General features: G+C 45.3%; 2 protein-coding genes, 3 long non-coding RNA genes and 1 other non-coding gene across 6 annotated transcripts; 4 read left to right on the forward strand and 2 right to left on the reverse strand.

Moving 5' to 3' along the window:
* Positions 1–1,113: 1,113 nt before the first annotated feature.
* LOC135395806 (cathepsin B-like) lies at positions 1,114–15,441 on the reverse strand. The gene is made up of 6 exons (XM_064626896.1): positions 15,326–15,441; positions 10,835–10,976; positions 10,274–10,417; positions 8,846–8,983; positions 8,251–8,366; positions 1,114–1,565 (listed from the first exon to the last, which is right to left on the reverse strand). The coding sequence occupies exons 1-6, from the start codon at positions 15,439–15,441 to the stop codon at positions 1,316–1,318; spliced, it is 906 nt and encodes a 301-aa protein (XP_064482966.1). The 3' UTR covers positions 1,114–1,315.
* A 729-nt stretch (positions 15,442–16,170) lies between these two features.
* LOC135395807 (uncharacterized) lies at positions 16,171–17,861 on the forward strand. Its single transcript, XM_064626897.1, has 4 exons — positions 16,171–16,281; positions 16,938–16,974; positions 17,117–17,200; positions 17,418–17,861. Exons 1-4 carry the CDS (start codon positions 16,171–16,173, stop codon positions 17,696–17,698), a joined length of 513 nt encoding a protein of 170 aa, XP_064482967.1. The 3' UTR covers positions 17,699–17,861.
* Positions 17,862–18,761: 900 nt separating this feature from the next.
* LOC135395969 (uncharacterized) lies at positions 18,762–19,137 on the forward strand. Its single transcript, XR_010423224.1, has 3 exons — positions 18,762–18,797; positions 18,856–18,912; positions 18,976–19,137. It is a non-coding gene; the product is annotated as an uncharacterized LOC135395969 (long non-coding RNA).
* A 17-nt stretch (positions 19,138–19,154) lies between these two features.
* Positions 19,155–19,770, forward strand: LOC135395970 (uncharacterized). The gene is made up of 3 exons (XR_010423225.1): positions 19,155–19,252; positions 19,322–19,390; positions 19,532–19,770. It is a non-coding gene; the product is annotated as an uncharacterized LOC135395970 (long non-coding RNA).
* A 1,689-nt stretch (positions 19,771–21,459) lies between these two features.
* Trnaa-agc (transfer RNA alanine (anticodon AGC)) lies at positions 21,460–21,532 on the reverse strand. Its single transcript has one exon. It is a non-coding gene; the product is annotated as a tRNA-Ala (tRNA).
* A 588-nt stretch (positions 21,533–22,120) lies between these two features.
* On the forward strand, positions 22,121–22,736 carry LOC135395971 (uncharacterized). The gene is made up of 3 exons (XR_010423226.1): positions 22,121–22,218; positions 22,288–22,356; positions 22,498–22,736. It is a non-coding gene; the product is annotated as an uncharacterized LOC135395971 (long non-coding RNA).
* The last annotated feature ends 665 nt before the right edge of the window (positions 22,737–23,401 follow it).

Below are 23,401 nucleotides of genomic sequence, written 5' to 3' on the forward strand. Positions count from 1 at the left end.
AACCAGTTGTGTCGGGAAGCTGTTGAGACAATGATACTTCACAGACTTGAATGGTGTCTCGAAAAGAGATCCTTTTTTCCCCAAGAAATGTCGGGTTTCCGTCCGTACCGCTCAGCGCTGAATTCCATCATGGACTTAGTGTCCTCAGCACAGGAAGCAATGGTCCGTAAAAGGATAATGGTGGCTGTATTCCTCGATGTGAAGCAGGCGTATGATACCGTCAGTCGCATTTTCATCCTATACATGCTTACTTGTGCTTCTTTGCCATTAAGGGCCATGCGTTGGATCACGGATTTCCTTCGCGGTAGGTCCCTGATTATCCGCACAGCTGAGGGAGATACTGCGCCTGTTCCATCAGACCACGGGGTGCCACAGAGAAGTGTGCTTAGCCCGCTTCTCTTCAGCGTAGTTATGGCCGGTCTTAAGGACTGCATAGGGAGGAAAGGATATTTCTCTCTTTATGCTGACGACATCTGCATCTGGACTACCGGAAAATCTCGCCCCGCCATTCAGCGGCGACTGCAGTCAACCCTTATCTCCATATACCAATCATGAACGATTGAAGTACGGTAGAGTCACAGTATGCTGTTAGGACGGATCGATGTATACCGGGTGTTTCAGTTAAATCCCCGGGATAAATAATTTGCAGACAGGTGCACCAATCGAAGAAATTTCTTTTTACAAGTACCTGTTCGATGCTGTCTTCAACCTGCACTCCGTGTAAATGAGTTGGTGCCGCTCGTTATTTAAATAAAAATTCAAAGGAGTTTCGTGAAAAAACGTAACTTCTAAAGCAAGACGCCGTCGGCATTAAAATGGGTACTACCCCTATTGGGACCTTCAGTGGACGACACCTTTTAGAGAAAAATCGCCACCGAAGCGGGTGGTTTGTTGCAGGTTCTAATTGGTTTCGGTTTAGGTGTCAGAGGCGTCCACTGAAGGTCACATAAGGGTTAGTACCTGTTTTAATGCCGACGGAGTCCTGCCTTAGAAGTTACGTTTTTTTCACGAAACTCTTTTGAATTTTTATTTAAATAATGAGCGGCACCAACTCATTTACACTGTGCGCAGATTGTAGGCGGTACCGGACAAATACTTGTAAGAAATAAAGTTCTTCGACTTGTGCACCGGTTGGCGAATTATTTAGCCTGGGGATTGGACTGACGACACCCTGTGGAATTACCAGAACGCATCCGCCATTACGGCATATGTCTTCGCCAGTGCGCGGTCAAGTGCTTACGATGACCAACGGTAATGACAGAGGCTAGACAACTGCGCCTAGTGCGATTCGCGTCGCTTTCTCTCTTTTAGCCCATCAATTCCTCGTTTGTGCTGTGAAGCATACCATAATGTTTGTCATCTTTGTAGGTCTTCTGGTACCCATCGCGGCATTTCTTTTGGCAACTCGGAGCTTGGACGCCTTCCGTACAAGGTGGACGCTTGCCCCTGCCAAAGTGTTCGCAGGGAGGAATTGAGTGCCATAGAGACCGCCAGTCACGAGACCTATAGTTTTCCAGTACTCCCAGGCGGTAGCAGGGAACCCGCCTTTGCACCCGGGACGGAAGCTTAAACAAAGATAAAACTCGGGTGGGTTAGACATACCAAGTAGATACTAAAATCAATTAACCTTTTTTACAACAAATTATGCGTTTGACCCTGAGGCGCCGGAGAGGGTTATCTCCGTCCTCATTAGATGGCTCAGTATGGGGAAGAGAGAAGTGGAGACCAGTGGGGGAGACCGTACGAACGGCGCGAAATCGTCGGTCCCACTCCGGACCAGTTTTGGACCTTTGTGCTACCGACCTCGATTTGTGTTGACGCGCTCCGAGCGTGGTTTGCTGCAGAGCCGCTACGATACGACGCGTATGTGACAAACCGTGTATTCACACGAGCGACATTTGTCCGCGTACTCCACGAGAAGATGCGAAACACGTCACAGCTTTCTGTTGTTGCGCGAGCGCGAGCATCCAACGTCATGTCTCCTCGTGTACTGGTAACCTTGGGGAATATGCTGCTGCGCCGCTACAGGATGTTCCTCCTTGGAAGTAGTGGCAGACGACAGAAAAAGATGGCGTCGCAAGACGGTGGGATCAACGACGCAGTTTGTTTTGATCTGCTCGCGGTGATCGAAGCTTATCCCTGTCTGTGGAAGCTGGATCATCCAGACTATAGGAACGTGGCACTGAAAAATGAAATCTGGCGAACCCTGGCTACCCAGCTACAGGCAAACCACGGCGGCAACATCACTGCAGATAAGTATATTGCTTGGTCATACGATTTTTGGTGGTCCTGAGGGCGTCAATTATCTGTTTTACCGTTTAATTTTGCTCGCTAGTATTACACCGAGGAAGTCGTAAATGGTTGACAATACGTGGTTGCGTTCTTTTACATATCCTAAAGAAAGTGTTCACCATCAAGAAGAAGCAATACCAAGATGAAAAACGGAGAAGACTTGTCATAGAAAGCGGCCAGCCTCCAAAGTATATTGGGAAGTGGAGATTCTTCTCTGCTCTTACGTTCCTCGACACAAGATGTCCTGCAGTGCAAGACAACTCAGTCTTGGGGATGGGACTACATCGCGTAAGTCCTGAGAGTACAATGCTTCGTATCGTACGTTCTTCCTATACTTTCGTTTTATATGTCTGTGCTCACCTGCATTTGTGCCCACCTTAATTTTCACGTGATTCTTATGTTGATCTCCGATGGAGGGCGACGTAAGAAAGTAAATACGATAAGCACCTACGCTTTTTCCCGAAAATTCCAGGTCGAGTCCTGTACAACAAATGCCAGCGAAATTCTTCTATCAATTGCAAATGCATCGCCAGAGCACTCACCCAGCAGGGACAGCTATCACACAGAGATAGAACCAGATGTGCAGCAAACACCAACAGCGAGCACAGCAGCAGTGCCCACAATATCAGGCCGCCGTAGGCATTCGCAACAGAGGGCACAACATAACACTCCATCTGACAGGCTAGCTGCCCTTTCCAAAATAGCGGACGCACTTTCAAAGCCTGCTGATGAGTGTGAAGCTTTCGGCAAGCTTGTTGAGTGCAAAATGAGGCGACTTCCCTCTTCCTGCTACTCCGCATTCCAGCTTAAGGTGCTGGAGTCTGTCAGCCAGTTCGAACAGTTGATGTCCAGTGACGAATCATAAAGTGGCTGCTCACCTGAGGTATTCCTGTAGTAATGGTCTTCACATGCAAGGGCTTTTCCTGAGACAGCTAAATGTTGTTGTTGTTATTATTTATTGTGAAAGAAACATAGCAGAAGGCCCCCTTTCCAGCAACATCCATGTAACATACGACGCGTAATCGACATTAGTCATGGAACTTGCTGCACAAAATTCATTAAATATTATGAACATTATGTGAAGCACATAACTTAAGGTACAGGTTCTAAGCTGCGTTAATGAATTAACAGGACAAAACAAATGTTAACGTGATGCATTCCAGGTCAGCCATAGTGCAGAAAAGGTGTGTAAACATTGCATGATGAAGGAAAGTTACCAAAATTATTATGAGCCAGCCATACATGCCACTTGACGACATGACGACAAATCATTTGCTACATTATCTACTTTTTCAACCATGAGACTCGTGTTTGAAGGAACAGACTGCAATTTCTATTCTGCATGATAGTAAAAATATGTCATAGAATCTAGGCAACATCGAGTGCTTTGATATAAAGTGTAGGTCATTTGCAGATTAAGCTTATTTACTGCTGACAGTTCTTGCATCCTTTTTCCTTCTTTTCAGGGCCACCTACTGTCCTCACGATGCAATGTGCCATATTTTTCTTCGTCATTCTTCGGTACCTAAGTGTGTGAGTGCTTCAGCAAACATTGTTTTGTACAGACATCTAGTCCAAACTCTCCAGTAGCTTAAATTTGACTTAGTGGACACAGTGACCACCACGCATTCCCATTTTGTGTGGAATATTTTGCATCCTTTACCATCTTTCACATACACTAAATCTTCATAGTACATTGAGTCACGTCGCTCAGGACGCCCATACCAACCCCCTTGCCCCCCCCCCCCCCAATCCTTCCTGCTGTTCCCAATCTGTCCATTTCTGTACACTGCTCATAGCCACAGGTGCTTTGCTGCGCTAGCATGTATATATCTATATATATATATATAGAAGTTCAAAAAAAGACGTGGAAACAGATTTTAGGGAAGTTACAAACACTAGTTTATTACATAGGGAGACGTTAAAAAGGGCAAGGGGTCGAAGTTTCGACAGTGGCACTGTCTTCGTCAGGACAAAAGATGCGTAGCGTTGTCCTGACAAAGACAGTGCCACTGTCGAAACGTCGAACCCCTTGCCCTTTTTAACGTCTCCCTATGTAATAAACTAGTGTTTGTAACCTCCCTAAAATCTGTTTCCACGTCTTTTTTTGAACTCCTGTAAAACTTCGTGGCCGTTTGATAATCCTTTTAGCTCACCCTCTCTCTCTCTGTATATATATATATATATATATCCAAACACATTGGTTGTAAGTACGCATGTGGGGGGGGGGGGAGATATGTTTCGTATGACCGATATTTGTTCCTGCAAGGTAAGTGCCTAGAATAGGCCCAGCGGTGTCAAGGGTATGGTAAGATAGGCAGCTAAATATACATGCATAAACATATGCTTTGTGTTTTCTTGCTACTGCATAAAACAGTCAACGCAGGTTGCACACATTCCTGTCCGAGCAATAAAGTACACAAGACATGAACCACCAATCTTGATGCCCAGGTATCATTCAAAAATACATTTGCGTTCACAACAAATATATTACACCGGTTCACATAACAAAATAAACGCAGAAATATAAGGACATTTCGACGCCTATACGGGCGTCCTTATATTTTCGCTTTTATTGTGTTATGTGAGCCGGTGTAATATATTTGTTGTGAATATGTCTCCTTGATTTTGGTCTGTTTTCAACATTTGTGTTGCTTGTGTTATTGTTCTTAGCAACCCTCTCTTGGGGCCACGTCAATAAAGCAGAGCAGTGCACAATTTCTTGGTGTCATTTATTTGCGTGCATTGATTATTCAACTGAGTAAAAATGTCACAACAAACATTGAATGTGCTACATTGGACATTGTATGCAGTAATCTGTGGTTTATTAAGTATCTCAAGCACGGGGATTGCTGCTAAAAATTTGATGGGGTGGGGACATTATTACAGTTGCATTACAAGAACTTAATGCAGAGTTTGAGGTAACTCGTTACAAGTAACTTGTTACCGTAACTAAGTTCTTTTTTTTAAGTAACTCAGTAACTGCGAGTTAGATTTCACGCCGAAGAACTTCGTTATTAACTTAGTTACATTTTGCACACAGTAACTTGTAACGAGTTCTTTTTGACAGGTAACTTCTCAATCTATGACTTCATGTACCCTTTACCGACATGTGTCTAAGGCTGAAGCTGAATGGGCCACTACTGTAGGGGCACACAGGTAAAAAGTTTGGGGCTGTAGGGGGTATGTGGATGATCCACTGTGGCTAATTTTGCTCAGGCAGTCTTCCTTGGCGACTGAAATAGTCCTTGAGTGTGTCCCTTACATGTGCAGCCATCAGTGAGTGGCGGGCCCGTATTGGTTCAAGATCACTCATGGGACCAGACAGTGGAATCTGCTCCGTGACCCCGCTCTCCTCTGCATGCTGCCGTAGATAGTTGTGGAGTATGCATGTTGTCTCTACAAGTAGTTTGACGTGTCTTGGTTCCGCGTAAATTGTAGTGTGATAGATACGGAAGCGGTTCGCAAGTATGCCGAATGCACTTTCTACTACATTTCTGGCCCGTGAAAGTCTCTTATTAAATGCCTCTTCTTCGAGGGAGAGATGACTTCCAGGGTAAGGCTTCATTATGTTCTCACTGAGAGGGAAAGCGTTGTCACCAAGAAACACTGGTGGTACTAGCAATAAGCTGTTTGGTAGCTGTATTGATTTTGGTAGCCCTAGCTTACCAGTTGTCAACAGAGTTTGTAGAGGTGTACGAGACCAGATACCACCATCACTTGAAGAGCCTGGGGCACTTGCATCGACATACATGAACTTGTACCTGGCATCTACGACTGCAAACAGTACAATGCTGTGTGTCTTCTTATAATTGAAAAACACTGAACCAGACTTCTTTGGCTTAACAATCTTTACATGTTTACCGTCCATTGCTCCTATACAGTTGGGAAACTGCCAATTCATGCTGAAGTCCTGATATTTCTGCTTCCATGCTGCTTCTGTGTTTGGCAGTTCTATAAGACCAGAGAGGTGTTTGCAGATTGCAGTACATGTACACCATATCATGTTGTTAGTAGTGCTGTGACCCATTCTTGCCTGAAAGCTCAGTGACTTTTGGCTGTCTCCTGTCGGGAGAAATGGAGCACCTCGTGTTCATTGTAAGTACTGTTGCAATGTCATATGTTGTGATATTGGTGGGCATCCTTCTACGCTGAATAAATAAACTTTGTTTTGTACTTTTGCGTGAAGCTGTAGCTGCATGCACTTCCAAATATTCTTTATTTTTTAATGGGGCTGTATACCGTCGTTACAATAAGAGAGTATAGGGAACAGTGCTGTATGCTATAAAACAAGCACTGCCATGAATGGATGGCTCATCTGATGTGTAATCTGCATCACCCCCTCCCAATTAAAGAGTTCCGCTTTAGTACTTGGATGCGGACCCCTTTTCGTTTGCCGTGACATTCGCAGTAAGCGCATTTTTTGATAATGTGAATTGACCACACAAAACATTGTCTTATTGTTTGCCACTTTCGTTGGCGAATGGTACGCTAGTCAGAATAGACAAAGCAGATATAGTACCTGTAGCGAGATATCTTAGTGTTACACTAAGTTTGTCGTACGGTGAAATTGCGCTTCGCATGACTGTGTCCTGCTTCTGGAGATCTGGCCGTACAATACGTAACAGCTCTTCAAACGAAGCGGTGTCCATACGTAACACGCAGCGATATGCATTTGGATCGGTCAGCTCTAGCTCGGGGATAAGTTGTTGTTGTATCCCCCTGTGTTTGGGGTACAACCAGTCCCTTGTCCACGTTTTCTTTTTCTTTGAGCTATCGTTTTCATCTAGATCATCAATAAGTAGCGCAAGACATAGCAGTTTCCTTTTCGTACTGTTCATTATTTCGCCAACAGTGGTTGTGTCATTCACAGCGCTTGAAGCGTTTGGAGTGTCGTCTGCTCGCTTGTCGTCTGCTCACGTATCGTCCGCTAGGTGGCAGTATCGCCACTCTCAAAATTCTACCGCCGTGTGAATGCTCAACACAAGACACGGGGAACTTCTGCGCCGTAAGAAGTTTTTTTGCTTTTGCTTCCACTAGAATATTCCACTGACATGTCGCTCATGTGAATACACGGAAAGGTACATTAAAAACCCATTGCAGCAGGCGACTCGTCGTCGTCGTCTCTGTGTATCTTCCCTTGTTTTCGCCATCACCTGCTGCACTGGTATTTTTAATTGAAGATAGTTTGCAGTTACTTTCATCACCTTTAATGACTTATAGATGAAGGAGTTCATGATAGCGTTAACTGTGGTGTTCCTTCCTGCTATACCTTGGTTTCTAGTAATGACGCTCGTTTAAGTATCTTAGAATTGTTACGGGTGTGGTTGACGGTAAAATAGCGGTCGAAGCAGGCGGGAGACCAAACCTCGCTCCCGTCGTTCCGCTCTCCAAGGACAAATTTATAGATTTTTTGTTTAATTTCTGCGTGTAGTTCATTACTTCTCAGATCACTGCTTTATTTTTTGCTGACTTGACGGTTTTAAATCCTGGCACCCAGAGACGTACCCATGACTTCAGCAACGGGCAGCATGACGGGTGTCGCAACAGTACCCTGAAAATTCTAAACTACATTCGTACACGCGCTACACACTTGGAAGATCTTACCCGTAAGAGAGCTGCAGCACAGCTGTGGTCTGCTTGCATGTCTCTGACATCCCCATCCCAGAAGTAATCCTAACGGACTCGTACGTCAGATTGACATATATCTGAGGGATATCCATCGGTTGTACAAATTCGTTAGGACATTAGTCGTACACGCAGAGGACATACGGTGTTGCTGGGGGTACGGGCAGAGCTTAAGACTGGTGCGCCTTCAACGCATCGAGATTCAACATTGCACAGTTCAGAAATCTGAAGAGGGAAACCAAGCGACAACATGGATACGGCCACCAGGTTGGATTTTAGGTGCGCCACCTACAGGTCAGAAAAAGGGCGAGCAAATCTCTGGCGACCTACCCATAGCCGCACAGAGCGCAGCAGCCCAACAGATCTTCTGCTGAAATGTTCACTTGGATCTTCCCTTGGCTGTGAATGCAGACACGGTCCGACATGACTTCCACTGCACCGAACGCCTTTGAGCGAGAAAGAAATCTCTCATCAGACACCATTCCGTAACCATGGATTCACACGGGCGACATTCCACCAGAAGAAGAAGATGCGCCATAACTTTCTACTGTCACGTGAGCGCGAGTGCTCAACGTCGTGTCTTCATGTGCACTGCTAACCGTTGGGAATACCCTGGTACATAGCCACAGGATATTCCGTAGCAGACGACAGGAAAACACGCTGACGGTGGCGTCTGCTAAATGTGCATTACTCCACTCCCGATATTCCGCACCGTGTGAATGCTCAACGCCGCGTGAATGCACGGGCCGGAAGTTCGGCTCTCCAAGCAGCGTTTTTGCTTTTTCTTCCACTAGAATATTCCATGAGGATGTCTCTCGAGTGAATATACGGTAAATGATATAGAACAACTCGTGAAAAAGAAGAAACAATTCCGTAGTTTCTCTTTGTTTATCAAGAAAAGAAAAAAAAAATGCGTGTGACGTACCCAACCAGATGCACATGAACCTTCGTCCCTGATGACTCCGATGGAATGACAGTGACTCCATTTCTGGCGGGCGTCGAAGCTATCGGCAGTGGATGCAGCTGTAGCTTCCACAGTTTCGCCACGATAACCACCGCCCCTCTTGACCACGTGATCATCCGTAACGAATCACGACAAAATAGCCGGAAAACGGCGCCAAAAAGCGCGCGCTGGCTGATCGAACTGCGCATGCGCGCTGCGTGCCCTCTCCATACCCTCTCACTCGAATTCTCTCCCCCACCCCCACCCTGTTCCGAGCGCCTCGCCAGGCCGGCCAGACCGTCTGCTAATATTATCGGGAAGCAGAAAACGAAAATCCAGAAGACGAAGGAATTCACATGTACAAATTTATTGACACGGTAAACATATAAACAAGAAGCAACATTTGAATGCAAGTAAATCTACACGATTATTACAAAATAAATAAAGAATAAATAGTGCCCAGCAACAGAAAGCGTGACTATCATATTATACAATCCTTAAGGGAACCTATTCGGTTTGGAGAACTCTTTCTTGTTTTTCTTTCTTGTTTTTAATGTATATAGTAAACAGCTGATGCTCTTAACCGTCTTTGTTATTTTCGGTTTGGAGAAATTAGATATTACTATACACATATCATAGCACGTGATGAGTCGCAGAAGCCATCCACTTCATCCCAGCACAATTGTAGAATCTTCAGGTGACAGGGGCCACATGTTCGCGGATCACAGGGCCATGAACACCTGTCGGTGTCCGAATGAAAAAAATAAAATAAAAATAAAATGAACCTCTTAATGATATGGTAAACCCGAGCACAGGCAACGTTAATATTCTGTATACGCTATGTAAGACATGCAATCGTTACGCGCCTAATGTCGACTAATGACAAAATTCGAAGAGCCCTGCGTACGCGATACACGCTGTTTTCCTTTACATGCACACCAGTGTATTAAGCGTCAGACATATTCAAATAGCGGAACAAAACGCAACAAGTAACGCCACGCAGAATCATCAACGATATCATGACTGTTAACCGGCAGAAAGTGATGTAATACGGGACAAGGCGTACCTCCATGTACACAGTTAGGCGACAGTATTAAACGTCTGATCACTGACGTGCATCATACGTTTGTCTGCTTACCTTTCATTCAGGCGTTCGTCCATGGCTCGAACATCTTCGAAATCCACGAAACGAATCACCGTCATCCTACATAGACGCCAGCTACACAACGGTCAGACGGGTCGGCGCCTCGGAGAAACGAATGCGGACGAATCCACCGGTTAAATAAGCCTCAGCCAATCATGATCGAGAAAGGTCACGTGGGGGACCGGAGCCAATGAAAAGTAAATAGCCGGAATTTGGCGGGAAATGCCAGCGGCGACACTATTTTCGCGGCGGCGAAACCCGCTTACTGTGCCTCCTCTGCTATCGGGAAGAGCATCCGGGTCGACGTCGTGCTCGATAGCCGGCAGACTGTGCATGAGCGACATCGGGTGGACGCCCATAAGACCTCGGAGATATTCCAGACTGATGGACTTGTCGAAGTTGCGACCAGCCTATACGATACAAAGTGAAACAAACGAGTAGGCACAACAGAACATATGCTACGTATTCTTTCTCAACTATTGTTGATATGCCAAAAATCCAAATCATGATCATCATCATTCTTTCTCAACATCGACAGTGAGTTCATATTGTTATAAGCGATCTGAAAACGAACGTCGGACAGAAGTAACAGGGCCCTTAAAGCTTCACTACGGATGTAAAAAAAAAAGAAGAACAAAAGCTATTTCGTGTTCTGAATCAACCTCGATCGAAGAATCAGTACTCGAAACAAAAAGACAAAACGAGACGAGCGTGATGTGTCACGTGTCCTCATTGACGGCTGCCCTGCCTCACTGCGTCGTTAGCTGGTCAGCGACGTGTATGAGTCTGATTGTAAGTCTCGTGCGATGCCGGCCTTGCTGACTTACCCTCCAAGTCGTGTTGAGGTTGTTGATGAAATCGATCATCTCATCCGATGTCGGATGGAGGCCATCGGGAACGACGGCACGTGACCAGGCGACGGCCGCCAAAGCGCTTAGAGTCACCGCAAACTTCAACATCACCGGTAACCTGGAACAAACACGGTTTGGTAGAATCAAATCAGTTTCCTAGACGTTTGAAACCCAGCTTAACCCTCGAGTACTTATAGTTCGAATATCGTGATTCGAAATTACGCGCAGCATATTATTGAACAAATCACCCAGCTTCTTTTGACAGATATTTATCTGGAAGTCGGTCACTCCGAAATTAGACGTCTAAGGTGGTCAGTGCAGTAGTTAAATTTACGTAGCTTTCGCGTTAGGAAAGTCGACTTGAAGCTGAACTGAAAGTTTCAATCGCATATATACGACATTTCGCCCAAGGAATGTCTCCGTTTGTAAGGAATTTTTCAGGAAAAACGGAATGTACACGATGCTGGACGTTCGTTACGCGAACTGCCTGTTCCAACGGCCCCTGTATTAACGACCATTAAACAGACGCAGTTCCTGTCCTATCTCAAAACGGCAAAAAGCTTGTGACTCTCATACGGAGAACCTGACCTACCCCGTTGACGAGTCCGACTGCAGAGTGCGAAACTACCAAGGTTTTTATACCATATCTGAAGTGTCCATACAGATGGATCATCCACTGTTCCGAAAGCAGGCCCTATACGACATGCTTCCAAGAAAAAAATTTCAGACTTGCGGTGGCGGTTTATTGTTTCCTGAACCCAAGCAACACAATGTACTGAAAGTCGAGTGCAGTAGGGGCGGGCGGATAGGTGGAAGGTCTTTAAGAGACTCTTGAAACTAACATACATTGATAAGACATTGTGCTGTTTGGGAACCTATTGATCAGGAGACACTTTCCGATCGATAAGATTGGTGTTCGAGGAATGTCCCTATTGAAGAATACTTCAGAAAATCTTACAAAAGAAACCTCTCAGACTGCTGAAGGAATTCCTATGAGGTTATGAGACTAAATCTTACAAAATTTCTCTCAGAGTTTCTTACATGGATCCTGTAGGATTCCAGGGAGGATTTCTTACAGGCAGTGGCAATGCAGCTTTCTTACAGGGCTTCTTACAGGGTGGCCTGTGAGGCTTTCTCACAGGATTTCTTACAGGCCCCGAGACCCGCAAGAAAGCCTGTGAGAAAGTGTAATGGGCCACCCTGCAAGAAACATCCTTTGAAAGCTGCACTGCCACGTATGATAATTCAAGGATCCCATACTTACTTGCTGAGAAGTATTGAGAGTAAGTCGCATGTCGTCACTGTAAGGAATGTTGCAGAACATTTATGGCCCAGCCAATAAGTTCAGAAAGGCATGACCCAACGCATTGTGCACGTACTTGAAATGCCCAATGCGACGACCAAGAAATTTCTTGACAAGTTTATGACAAGTTTATGTTTCGCACATTGGGAACGCGTAGGCCTTCTTGCGTAAAAGCATCATCCAACTTTCTCGAGACCAGAAAGGGTTACGACCACGAACTCGGATCGAATGCGTTATGTTGAATTCCAATGGCAGAGTCGGAGCAAGTGGCAGACTCTGCAATGGAGCGGCTTGATCTGGCCTAGAACAAGTCATCCGAATCTGCGACTGGAACACTTTCGCCCAACTTGGAGTTTAGCCCTGGCCAATCTCCCTTGGTGGATGACGGCCAGAGACGGAGGAAGAAGAAGAAGGTACTCATGTTCCATTATAACGCCATGTTTTGCAACATCAAGGTCCTTCTAATCTCCTAACGTTGCTATTGTAATGTCTGACTTATCGCTCCGTTCATGAAACAAAATCGCCAACGTACAACGCGAAAGACTGGTCATGGCGAAGACGCGTTGCGAAGCGGCCATGTTGGCAAAGCAGAGGCAGGAAATAGGAAACACAAGCGCCAAGTGACACGTCACATAGAGTTCCGGTTGAATCTGCCTTCTGAATTTGAACTGAATCTGCGGTTGAAAACTTGCTCCGGAGGCGCTCCGAATCTGCCATTGGAATTCAACATTAATTCGCGCTGGCTGCCGCTTCTTCCGAGTTTAACCTAGAAGAAACAGCATTTTAAAAAGCACGGTTGAAACAACATGTGTGTGCGTGAGAGATAGGCATAGAAATATGTAACATACCGTTTGCCCAAAGCAGAGTTGTTATAACCATCTCACTGCATTCTACCTTCCGATCCACAGAATACGTGCGAACAGGGGTAAAGACGCATAAAGAACGAGAATGCATAGTACGGACGATTATATACCACACACACACGTGCTATATACCTCAAAAGCGACGAAAATCCTGAATTCCAGGCGATATTTGCTTGAGATGCGTAGCTGCGTCCATGCGCTTCATCGTTTCAAAGCAGACTAACTAACTTGCTGGCAGTTGGAATAAACGCTGTTTCTGAATCACGCTGTTTTCTCATAGAAATCACAAGGCTAGACCGTGAATTATCCCACAGGATATTTTCACGTTGGTGTGCCTGTGAGGATATGTATACGAATCTGCATCCTTTGTAGGAAATTCTGCGAGACGAAGACGCTTCTGTAAGAAATTCTGAAGGAATGCTATGTTTCTATGAGATTTTCTGAAGTATTTTTCAATAGGGGTAAGAGAGATAGACTCATAGTCACGCTCCTGATCGCATTGTGTCATCGTGACATCGCAAAAAGAAACGAAGCTTCAAGAGATGTCGTGTAGAGACAGCAATAAACCGGTGATTTTTACAAAACAATAGTGTGTTTTAGTACATCGTACGCCATTGCCTTCGCGTACGCAAGGGATAGTGTGCGATGCATTAAGGAGTAGTATGCTACACGAAAAACGAAAGCTTCCCCTGTGTGTGTGTCTGAAAGCAGGGGCGTCCTGGAGTAGCCAGTTCCGTGTGGCTCGGGTGTAACATCTCCATTTTGTTCTTCTACAAACCAAATCGTCAGGCGATGTGCGAAGTGTATCGTGTATCGGCTCTAGTCCAGCTCATTCCGAGACAACTCATACCAGGTCAACTCATACCACACCCAACTCATACCGAGACAACTCATACCACACCCAACTCATACCAAGACAACTTATACCAGGACAACTCATATCAAGACGACTCCTACCAAGGCAACTCACACCAGGACCACTCATACCTGGACAATTCATACCAGGACAACTCATACTGTTTATTTTTTCTTTATTATTATTTTTTTTGGGAAACGTTTCATGTTTATTTTAGTCCTGCGGGAAGGGGTGTTGATTACGAGAGTAGCTTTTTTTGAACATGAGAGAACTGATGTTCTGAGGCTGGAACAATAATAAACGACTTGTGTATGGTTATCTGTATCATGAAGAATTATGACATATGTTGCTAGCGTTAAGAACGCGTCATCACGGTGCGAGAATGTGTGAGCGTGAGTGAGTGTAGTGAGAGAGTACACAGCCGTGGATAGACGTAATACTGGTGCGAAAATATTGGAGGAAGGTGTCCGAGGATAAAATGGGAGAAACATATCGTCCGCTTATCATTACCTGCGAAGTGATGTGCGCTTCACAAATGGGATGAGGATTTTTCCACTTTTTCATAAACGTCTTTGAAAAAAAAAAAGCGCTGCATAAGTACGCAGCTTCTCATCCATTTTTCACACAGGCTTTCCAAAATCTATCGAACAAGACCGGTTTCATGAAAATCGGTGTAGTAGTTATTAAGCAATAATCCAAAGGTTTCTCCCATAGCGAATACATTGGAAACCGTCCCGGATGTATCCTCGTTAATGCGATGACAGATACCGCACCAGTCTTCAGTCTACCACGCAAGGTATCTTGTATACCGTCCAGAGGTTTAGTGGTCTATCACCCAGACGGTGTCGGGGTCGACCGTACCGGGACTGAAAGCGCTCCACAGACAGAAAAGCTGAAATGGCTTTATGTATATCTTTCATAAAAAAAGCTAAACTTTCACCAGAAATGCGGTCACGAAACGAAAAAAACAAAAGAAATGAAACAGAAACAGAGAGAAAAAAAAACAATTATTTTCTTCGAGCTCCATATTGTCACGAAGCGAAATGGGCCGGTGAGTCGTCGAATAAACAGCAAACGGTTTATTAAGCTACTTTGTAGCAAAAGGACAAGAGTGATAGCTCTCTGAACACAACTGAGTCCAAAGAATGAATGCACCAGCCTGGAGCGCACAAGTATTTCAGCGTCGCGCCGAAAAGTCTAGAAACAGCACGTGCGTTTGCCACAGAGCAGCCGGTGTGTCTGGAATCTTCTTGCTTTTTCTTCAGCACGCGCCAGGATGAGATCCGTTTCGTGCCTGACCTGGAAGTTTCTCGATGATGATTCGTGGCATTGCCCCCTCCGTAGACGTGGCATCGTCTCGATGCCGTTTCTTATTTTTTGTTGTTTTTGTTTGTTTTTTGTTTTTTTCGTCATGTTGTCTCGTTCCGACCAGTCTACAGCGCTACCTGCTGCAGTGCGGCTTGAGCCGAACGACGTGATCTATTTCAGTCCTCGGGGGTTGTCGAGAGGGAGCGCTGCCCTCGGGTACCACTTCGTAATCCAGGGGCGGATTACTGGCCATTGCATCGGTGCGTCGGCCTAACGTGGCAACGCCCACCGTCGGGCAAGCGCGCGCTGCCGACGCACGATCTGAAGTGGTCAGTAAAGCCACCGTCGTCCGCTGGATAGGCGAGCCTCGCCGGCGCGAGGAGCAATGACGCTACTCTCGGTGGCAGACTTAAATCTGTCAAGCAAAAAGCCTAAATTTGACGACATTAAAGGGACTATCGCATCCGGGAACGTGTGTATGAGACCCGTACCATAATGTTCGGTATCATTTCACAATCTACTTGGCCAAATTTCTCTTTCGAGAACGCCGTACATATTTAGTAAACGAATTTTAAAGATTCCCGCCGCCTCTGAAGCTAAGGAAGCCCAGCGATAGTAACATCATGATGTCGTAACGCAGCCGCACGAATGGGAGGGCTGCGCAGACGACAGTCTCCGAGCTCGTCTGCTTCGGGTTTGAGTCGCCATCGTCGCCATTTACCTCGCGAAAAGTCATCGATAAATACGCCGACTTCCGCTTGTGATTGCGAGTTCTGACGCGACCATGTCGCGTGAAACACGGTGTTACGTTCCTGGGTGTACGAACACTTCGGGCTCTAACCCAGAAGTGACATTCCACAAGCCGAGGGACAGTGACACGAAGCGAAAATGGGAGGCAGTAGTCGCCAGCAGACATCCTGACGTACAAGGAGAAATACATGTGTCCCGCGTTTGTTCTTCACACTTTGCGGAGGATGCGTACATGGAAACGGATGTTCTAGAAATCCGACTTGGAGTTCCGAAACGAAAGCGGCTGAAGGCTGACGCCGTGCCCACAATATTTCCGGAACCAACTCGGCCGCGGTCTGCTGAGGTGGGTCACAGTTCTCGTATATGTCAAATGGGACCCCGCAAAAGGACATAATAATTGATAGGATCTAGCCCTGAAAAGCGTGCCTGCAACGCAGTTTACACGCTTTTCTCGGCATTGGCACAGCCGGCGAAGTTCGATCCCTAAAACTAAGCAATGTGGGTTTTGCAAGGGAAACCCATGAGCTGAGATTGCCATTCTCGTAGTGCTTGCTGGAAATGTCGCTTACCGATGGGATGGATTATTATGAGAACATATATAATGAAGGGGCGTATGCACGTTTTCATTTAGCCGCGCGTCATATACGAACACGAACGGTACTTTGTCCATTTGTGGGCTCCCATTCAGCGAGCAAATTTGCGCGTGAGGTTTCATTTTCTCTACTGCATTAATGCATGCTGGAAATACAGGTTGCATGTTCGAAAAACAAGTGACAACTTTAGTTTGAGATTGTGAATGGGGAGTTTGTCGCCATGGGCGATACTCTACCCCATTGCTTCTGGTAATGTGGGGTATGGAACAATACGAGTCCATTTTCATAAGAGGTATCTGTACAAGGAATGGTTTTTCTAGGCAGATTTGTGAAAACCAATCTATTACATATCTTATGAGATGTTGACTTATGAATTGGAACCACAAGTAAATAGTTTCGTTTACAGGTCCAGTCCACCAGCTTCACTGAAGCCAGTGCAAGTGGTACGTTCCGTAGAAAGCTCTTATTAGGCATTGCTGCACACTCATGCTCCCGCCTATCTGTTCCAGTTTAAGATGTTTTTGTCGTACTTGTCCTGTACCAGCCTGTTACAGTGATAGGTGTGATAATGTGTTTGTATTGTAGACGTGGAAAGGATGGAATCAGCAAGCGATGCGGGTGAATGTTTCAGCCTACAACAATCCATGTCATCAGCGGGTCCGGAAAATGGTACATGCCCAATTCATTTATGCTCACTCTCGATAAAATCCATGGTGGTTAAAATGAATGCCATAGGCAATTACTCTTGAGATTCATAGCTCCTCCTTGTAAACACAGGAGAGCAGTAATCACATTATATCCCATATTGTTTTTTCATAGCTGTATTGCATAATTGCCTTTCTGCATTTTTTGTATGTGTCATGTTGGTATTGCTCTATTTCTTCAGTGCTAGTGCTGGATGGACTGCCCCTTGAACCATTTGTGCCCTACCAGATAGTCAGCCAATATGGGTTCCATTACACATTAGTACCGCACAAGCCAGAATCTGTAGCGGAAAGGGTTCAGGACAAGCAAACACAAACAGCTATTCCGACATCCACGCTTGGTAATATTGTAATATCATTTACAGGGAACAGACCTTTTACACACGTAGCCTACTACCAATTTGGTTTGCAGGCACTCAAACTGGGTTCCACATGCAAAGTAGGGAAAGCCAGACAGGCATGAGCCTTCCCCCTTCCAGCTCCCTTCTGTTGACATCATCTGAACTAGCAACTTGGTGTCCAGAAGACAGCAACATTGAAAGCGTGGAGGTCTCTGCAGGACAGGCTTCCATGCAGCATATAGGTGCACCAGCATTTGAGGAACTGATGCCGACAGATATGCTTTACATGCCTCTTTCGCCCGTCCACTGCTCCACCCCAGCTAGAGAAGAACTTGATACAACCTTGGGATCTACATGGTATGCCGTAGTACAAGTGTATTATATTTACACAAAATTGTTAATAGCTCTGGTGATCTAGTGATTACAAAAAGGAAAGCTATGACGTCCATTTAAGTTAATATGAATTACATTCTGACCGTTGTGAGGCAAGTGTGACAGAGTTACAGCATATTTGTCTACCCACAGATTAATATTGCCTCTTGATGTGTTTCACTATCCATGTGGGTGGTGAGCCTAAACAGCTTGTACCCTATCATGAAGTTGCTCCTATCTGTGTCGGGTCTGAACCCATGATAATTGGGTCAGTAGGTGAATATGCTAACAATCAATTGATAGGAGCCACCTTGAAATGAATACCACAGATGCTAACAGCATATGTTACAACAGCAGTCAAGGTGGTGGATAAAGCTTGAAGATAAAAAAGCTTAGGAAGAACAACAGACATACACACGGATAGCTCATAGCAGCAATATAACACGTAACACAGACATGACAGAAGTTATAACAAAAATCCATGGGAACAGAAGGGGTAAGGAAGCTGTGGCCAACAAACTAGGCCACCATGGCCACGCTGGGGAACAGGTCATTTTAACCTTGGTGAAACAGACCTACAGGGAAGGATGTACAGGGATTTTATGAAAAAGTCATCCTAGAAACAGCACCGCAAAGTGTGCTGCCCTGACGAATAGGCCGTGCATTCCAAGACATAGATGCCTTCCTAGACTGAATAGCAAAGGCTTTCTACTTCACACACAGCATTGTATTACACATATACGTTTCGCAAAGGTGAATAACTTCTTTTCTTTCTCGATGTAGCCAGCCTGATCCGAAGGACGTGACGGTCAACTCATCTGAATTAACAGAGGGATCAGAGACTGAAGAGTAAGCTTTGCGCTTGAAAGCCGTGGGAATTCTTACATTGCAACTATTTTTTTCCTAGTGACGAATATGAGAAGGAACATGAGGGACATCATTCTAAATCCCATGTGCATCGAACGTAAGTACAGCATGCTCCAGTATGCTGTGTTTTAAGACATAGAAATATGTGATTGCTTTTCAGGCTAAATCCAGAGGAACGTCTCTTCCTGGTGGCGGAGTCAAGTCTGCGAGAGCTCCTGTCACAGTGTCCTTGTGGCAGCAGCGATGCTGAAACAGACATCTCAACAAGGGGCACATGGCTGAGAGCAGCAACAGCTTGCAGCTGTGGGAAACTGCGTACATGGTCCAGCCAACCTTGGGTGGAAGACAGGCCACTCGGAAACATTCTGCTCTGTAGTGCGATTCTGTTTTCCGGCGTGAACATAACCAAGGCATTTCGTATGTTTGCCATGATGAAGGTACAAATACTGGCACTTTTCTAGTGTTAATGTAACCAAGGCATTTTGTACATGTTCCATACGATGCAGGTGCCAACACTGACTTTGTCGCAGTACTTCAGAACACAGAAACAGCACCTCTTTCCTGCCGTGAATGATGTGAGTACATTTATAAAGTATGTGCCTATTATCGTTCAAGAACACAAGTAACATATCCTAGCGGTAGCTCGAAAGTCACAGAATGTTTTCACCCAATGTTCCTTTTAGTATGTGATCTTATCTTATCTACAACTGTTGTAGGTCTTCCTGAGCAGACAAGCTGAGCTACTGGACCGGCTCCGCCCAGTGCCCCTGACCCTTGCGGGAGATGGCAGATGTGATTCGCCAGGCCACACAGCCCTCTATGGCACTTACACACTGCTTGAGACAGTTGCCAATAGGATCATCCACTTTGAATTGGTCAAGGTATCTCATACCAAATCTTTCTGTAACAGTATCGTAAACATTGCATCATGCAATTCATACTTTTTCGGGTAATACCCGATATTTACCCTCAGGCTTCCAATTTCAGCCTTAATCCAGTTTCTCCCTAAAAAAAATGTGGTTCTAATTTATTAGATTTTGTCATTGCGGAACTGGCAGAGCTTACTCACAATGTTGTACTAAAATCCTTAACACTACGAGCTCAGGACTAATTGCTGCTATTCAGAGAGTGGAAGAAGCGTTGACGCTGTACAGGCCTACAAGTGTTGAAGTTCCACAGCCTAATTGAGCACATCAAAACATAGCTCTGTTGTTTCTGTTGTCAAATGACCATACCTCTAGGGGGCAACACTACCCTGTATATGGGTATCACATGTCTAATACGTCGATCTTGGTGTTTTATGTAACAGTCAAGAGAAGTCTCAAGCAGCAATGCCATGGAGGTACATGGCCTAAAGAACTGCCTTGCCTACCTTGAAGCACATGACATGGTTGTGGACACCATAGTGACTGACCGCCACACTGCAATAAAGTCTGTGTTAAGGGAATTGTGTCCACACATCAAACACCGTTTTGACGTGTGGCACGTTGCGAAAGGTGAGCACTCTCAACAAGCATGGAAAGTTGCTTTCGGTATTGAAACTCATGTGGTAACTTTGAACAAGGATCAAGAAAAAGCTTGTGTCTCTCAGCCGCTCCACAAAGCACCACGTTGTGAAGTTCTGGATAGAGAGCCTTATCCGACACATATACTGGTGTCCAAAGTACAGTGGGGAAAGTGGTGACCTTTGTCTGGCGAAGTGGGTATCGGCAGTGAACCACATTGTCGATGTCCATGAGCATGACAACCCACTGTACCCAGTTTGTTATCATGGCCCAGTTTCAGAACCACGAGAATGGCTCAAAGAAGGTAAGTACAAATAGATAAACCAATGGGTGCAGTCAGGCGATAAGTCAAGAAATCTCTGAGAAAACTTTAAATGAATATTTGGTAAAGTAATTGCATCTGGGTTTTCTGGAGTAACACAAATGCAAAATGTGTGACATATATGCGTGTGTCTGCTCTACATGCATGCCCTGTTATCATTGTTTTGGGAAGTGTCATTTTTAGCTGTAACTGAACAAAATTCAGGAAAACTGCTTAACCCTTTCTTAAATATAGCACTGCATATAAATGGTTTTGGTGCTTAAAAAATACAGTTCTCACAACTCGGACCTCAGTGGCTGAACGATGGTGGTGACAGGCAGGGTGAAGTGACCCGACGAGACTGATTGTGGTATTAAACCAGCACACTCTTGAAAATGGTGTCCTAAGATTAACTGCACAGTATGACTTTAATAAGTCACACTGTGCAGTTAATCTTAGGACACCAATTTCAACGATGAAAGATGAAAGTCACTGAAAAGGTTAGCCAGCTGTAGGGATCGAACCCACATCTTCTGGATTGCCGGTCCAGGGCTCTACCAATTGAGCTAAGCTAACACGCCTCTCCAGCGACTTTCGGGGTGCGTCATCTGAAGGGACGACAAACCAGCCACTCACTCTCACTCACCCTCCTTTCACTCTTACATTTTTGCTCACTCATACACACATTCATACGACGGAAATCGACGCAAGCGGCACCTGTTGAACAAGAGATAAACTGATGTTCTGAGGCTGGAACAACATAGAGGGGACAGATACACACAAAGCCTCAAATTGCCTAAGAAATCAACGATGAAAGATGAAAGTCACTGAAAAGGTTAGCCAGCTGTAGGGATCGAACCCACATCTTCTGGATTGCTGGTCCAGGGCTCTACCAATTGAGCTAAGCTAACACGCCTCTCCAGCGACTTTCGGGGTGCGTCATCTGAAGGGACGACGAACCAGCCACTCACTCTCACTCACCCTCCTTTCACTCTTACATTTTTGCTCACTCATACACACATTCATACGACGGAAATCGACGCAAGCGGCACCTGTTGAACAAGAGATAAACTGATGTTCTGAGGCTGGAACAACATAGAGGGGACAGATACACACAAAGCCTCAAATTGCCTAAGAAATCAACGATGAAAGATGAAAGTCACTGAAAAGGTTAGCCAGCTGTAGGGATCGAACCCACATCTTCTGGATTGCCGGTCCAGGGCTCTACCAATTGAGCTAAGCTAACACGCCTCTCCAACGACTTTCGGGGTGCGTCATCTGAAGGGACGACAAACCAGCCACTCACTCTCACTCACCCTCCTTTCACTCTTACATTTTTGCTCACTCATACACACATTCATACGACGGAAATCGACGCAAGCGGCACCTGTTGAACAAGAGATAAACTGATGTTCTGAGGCTGGAACAACATAGAGGGGACAGATACACACAAAGCCTCAGCTGTGGGAAACTGCGTACATGGTCCAGCCAACCTTGGGTGGAAGACAGGCCACTCGGAAACATTCTGCTCTGTAGTGCGATTCTGTTTTCCGGCGTGAACATAACCAAGGCATTTCGTATGTTTGCCATGATGAAGGTACAAATACTGGCACTTTTCTAGTGTTAATGTAACCAAGGCATTTTGTACATGTTCCATACGATGCAGGTGCCAACACTGACTTTGTCGCAGTACTTCAGAACACAGAAACAGCACCTCTTTCCTGCCGTGAATGATGTGAGTACATTTATAAAGTATGTGCCTATTATCGTTCAAGAACACAAGTAACATATCCTAGCGGTAGCTCGAAAGTCACAGAATGTTTTCACCCAATGTTCCTTTTAGTATGTGATCTTATCTTATCTACAACTGTTGTAGGTCTTCCTGAGCAGACAAGCTGAGCTACTGGACCGGCTCCGCCCAGTGCCCCTGACCCTTGCGGGAGATGGCAGATGTGATTCGCCAGGCCACACAGCCCTCTATGGCACTTACACACTGCTTGAGACAGTTGCCAATAGGATCATCCACTTTGAATTGGTCAAGGTATCTCATACCAAATCTTTCTGTAACAGTATCGTAAACATTGCATCATGCAATTCATACTTTTTCGGGTAATACCCGATATTTACCCTCAGGCTTCCAATTTCAGCCTTAATCCAGTTTCTCCCTAAAAAAAATGTGGTTCTAATTTATTAGATTTTGTCATTGCGGAACTGGCAGAGCTTACTCACAATGTTGTACTAAAATCCTTAACACTACGAGCTCAGGACTAATTGCTGCTATTCAGAGAGTGGAAGAAGCGTTGACGCTGTACAGGCCTACAAGTGTTGAAGTTCCACAGCCTAATTGAGCACATCAAAACATAGCTCTGTTGTTTCTGTTGTCAAATGACCATACCTCTAGGGGGCAACACTACCCTGTATATGGGTATCACATGTCTAATACGTCGATCTTGGTGTTTTATGTAACAGTCAAGAGAAGTCTCAAGCAGCAATGCCATGGAGGTACATGGTCTAAAGAACTGCCTTGCCTACCTTGAAGCACATGACATGGTTGTGGACACCATAGTGACTGACCGCCACACTGCAATAAAGTCTGTGTTAAGGGAATTGTGTCCACACATCAAACACCGTTTTGACGTGTGGCACGTTGCGAAAGGTGAGCACTCTCAACAAGCATGGAAAGTTGCTTTCGGTATTGAAACTCATGTGGTAACTTTGAACAAGGATCAAGAAAAAGCTTGTGTCTCTCAGCCGCTCCACAAAGCACCACGTTGTGAAGT

The sequence above is a fragment of the Ornithodoros turicata genome, chromosome 5 (genome assembly GCF_037126465.1).
Source record: "Ornithodoros turicata isolate Travis chromosome 5, ASM3712646v1, whole genome shotgun sequence".
NCBI lineage: Eukaryota > Metazoa > Arthropoda > Arachnida > Ixodida > Argasidae > Ornithodoros > Ornithodoros turicata.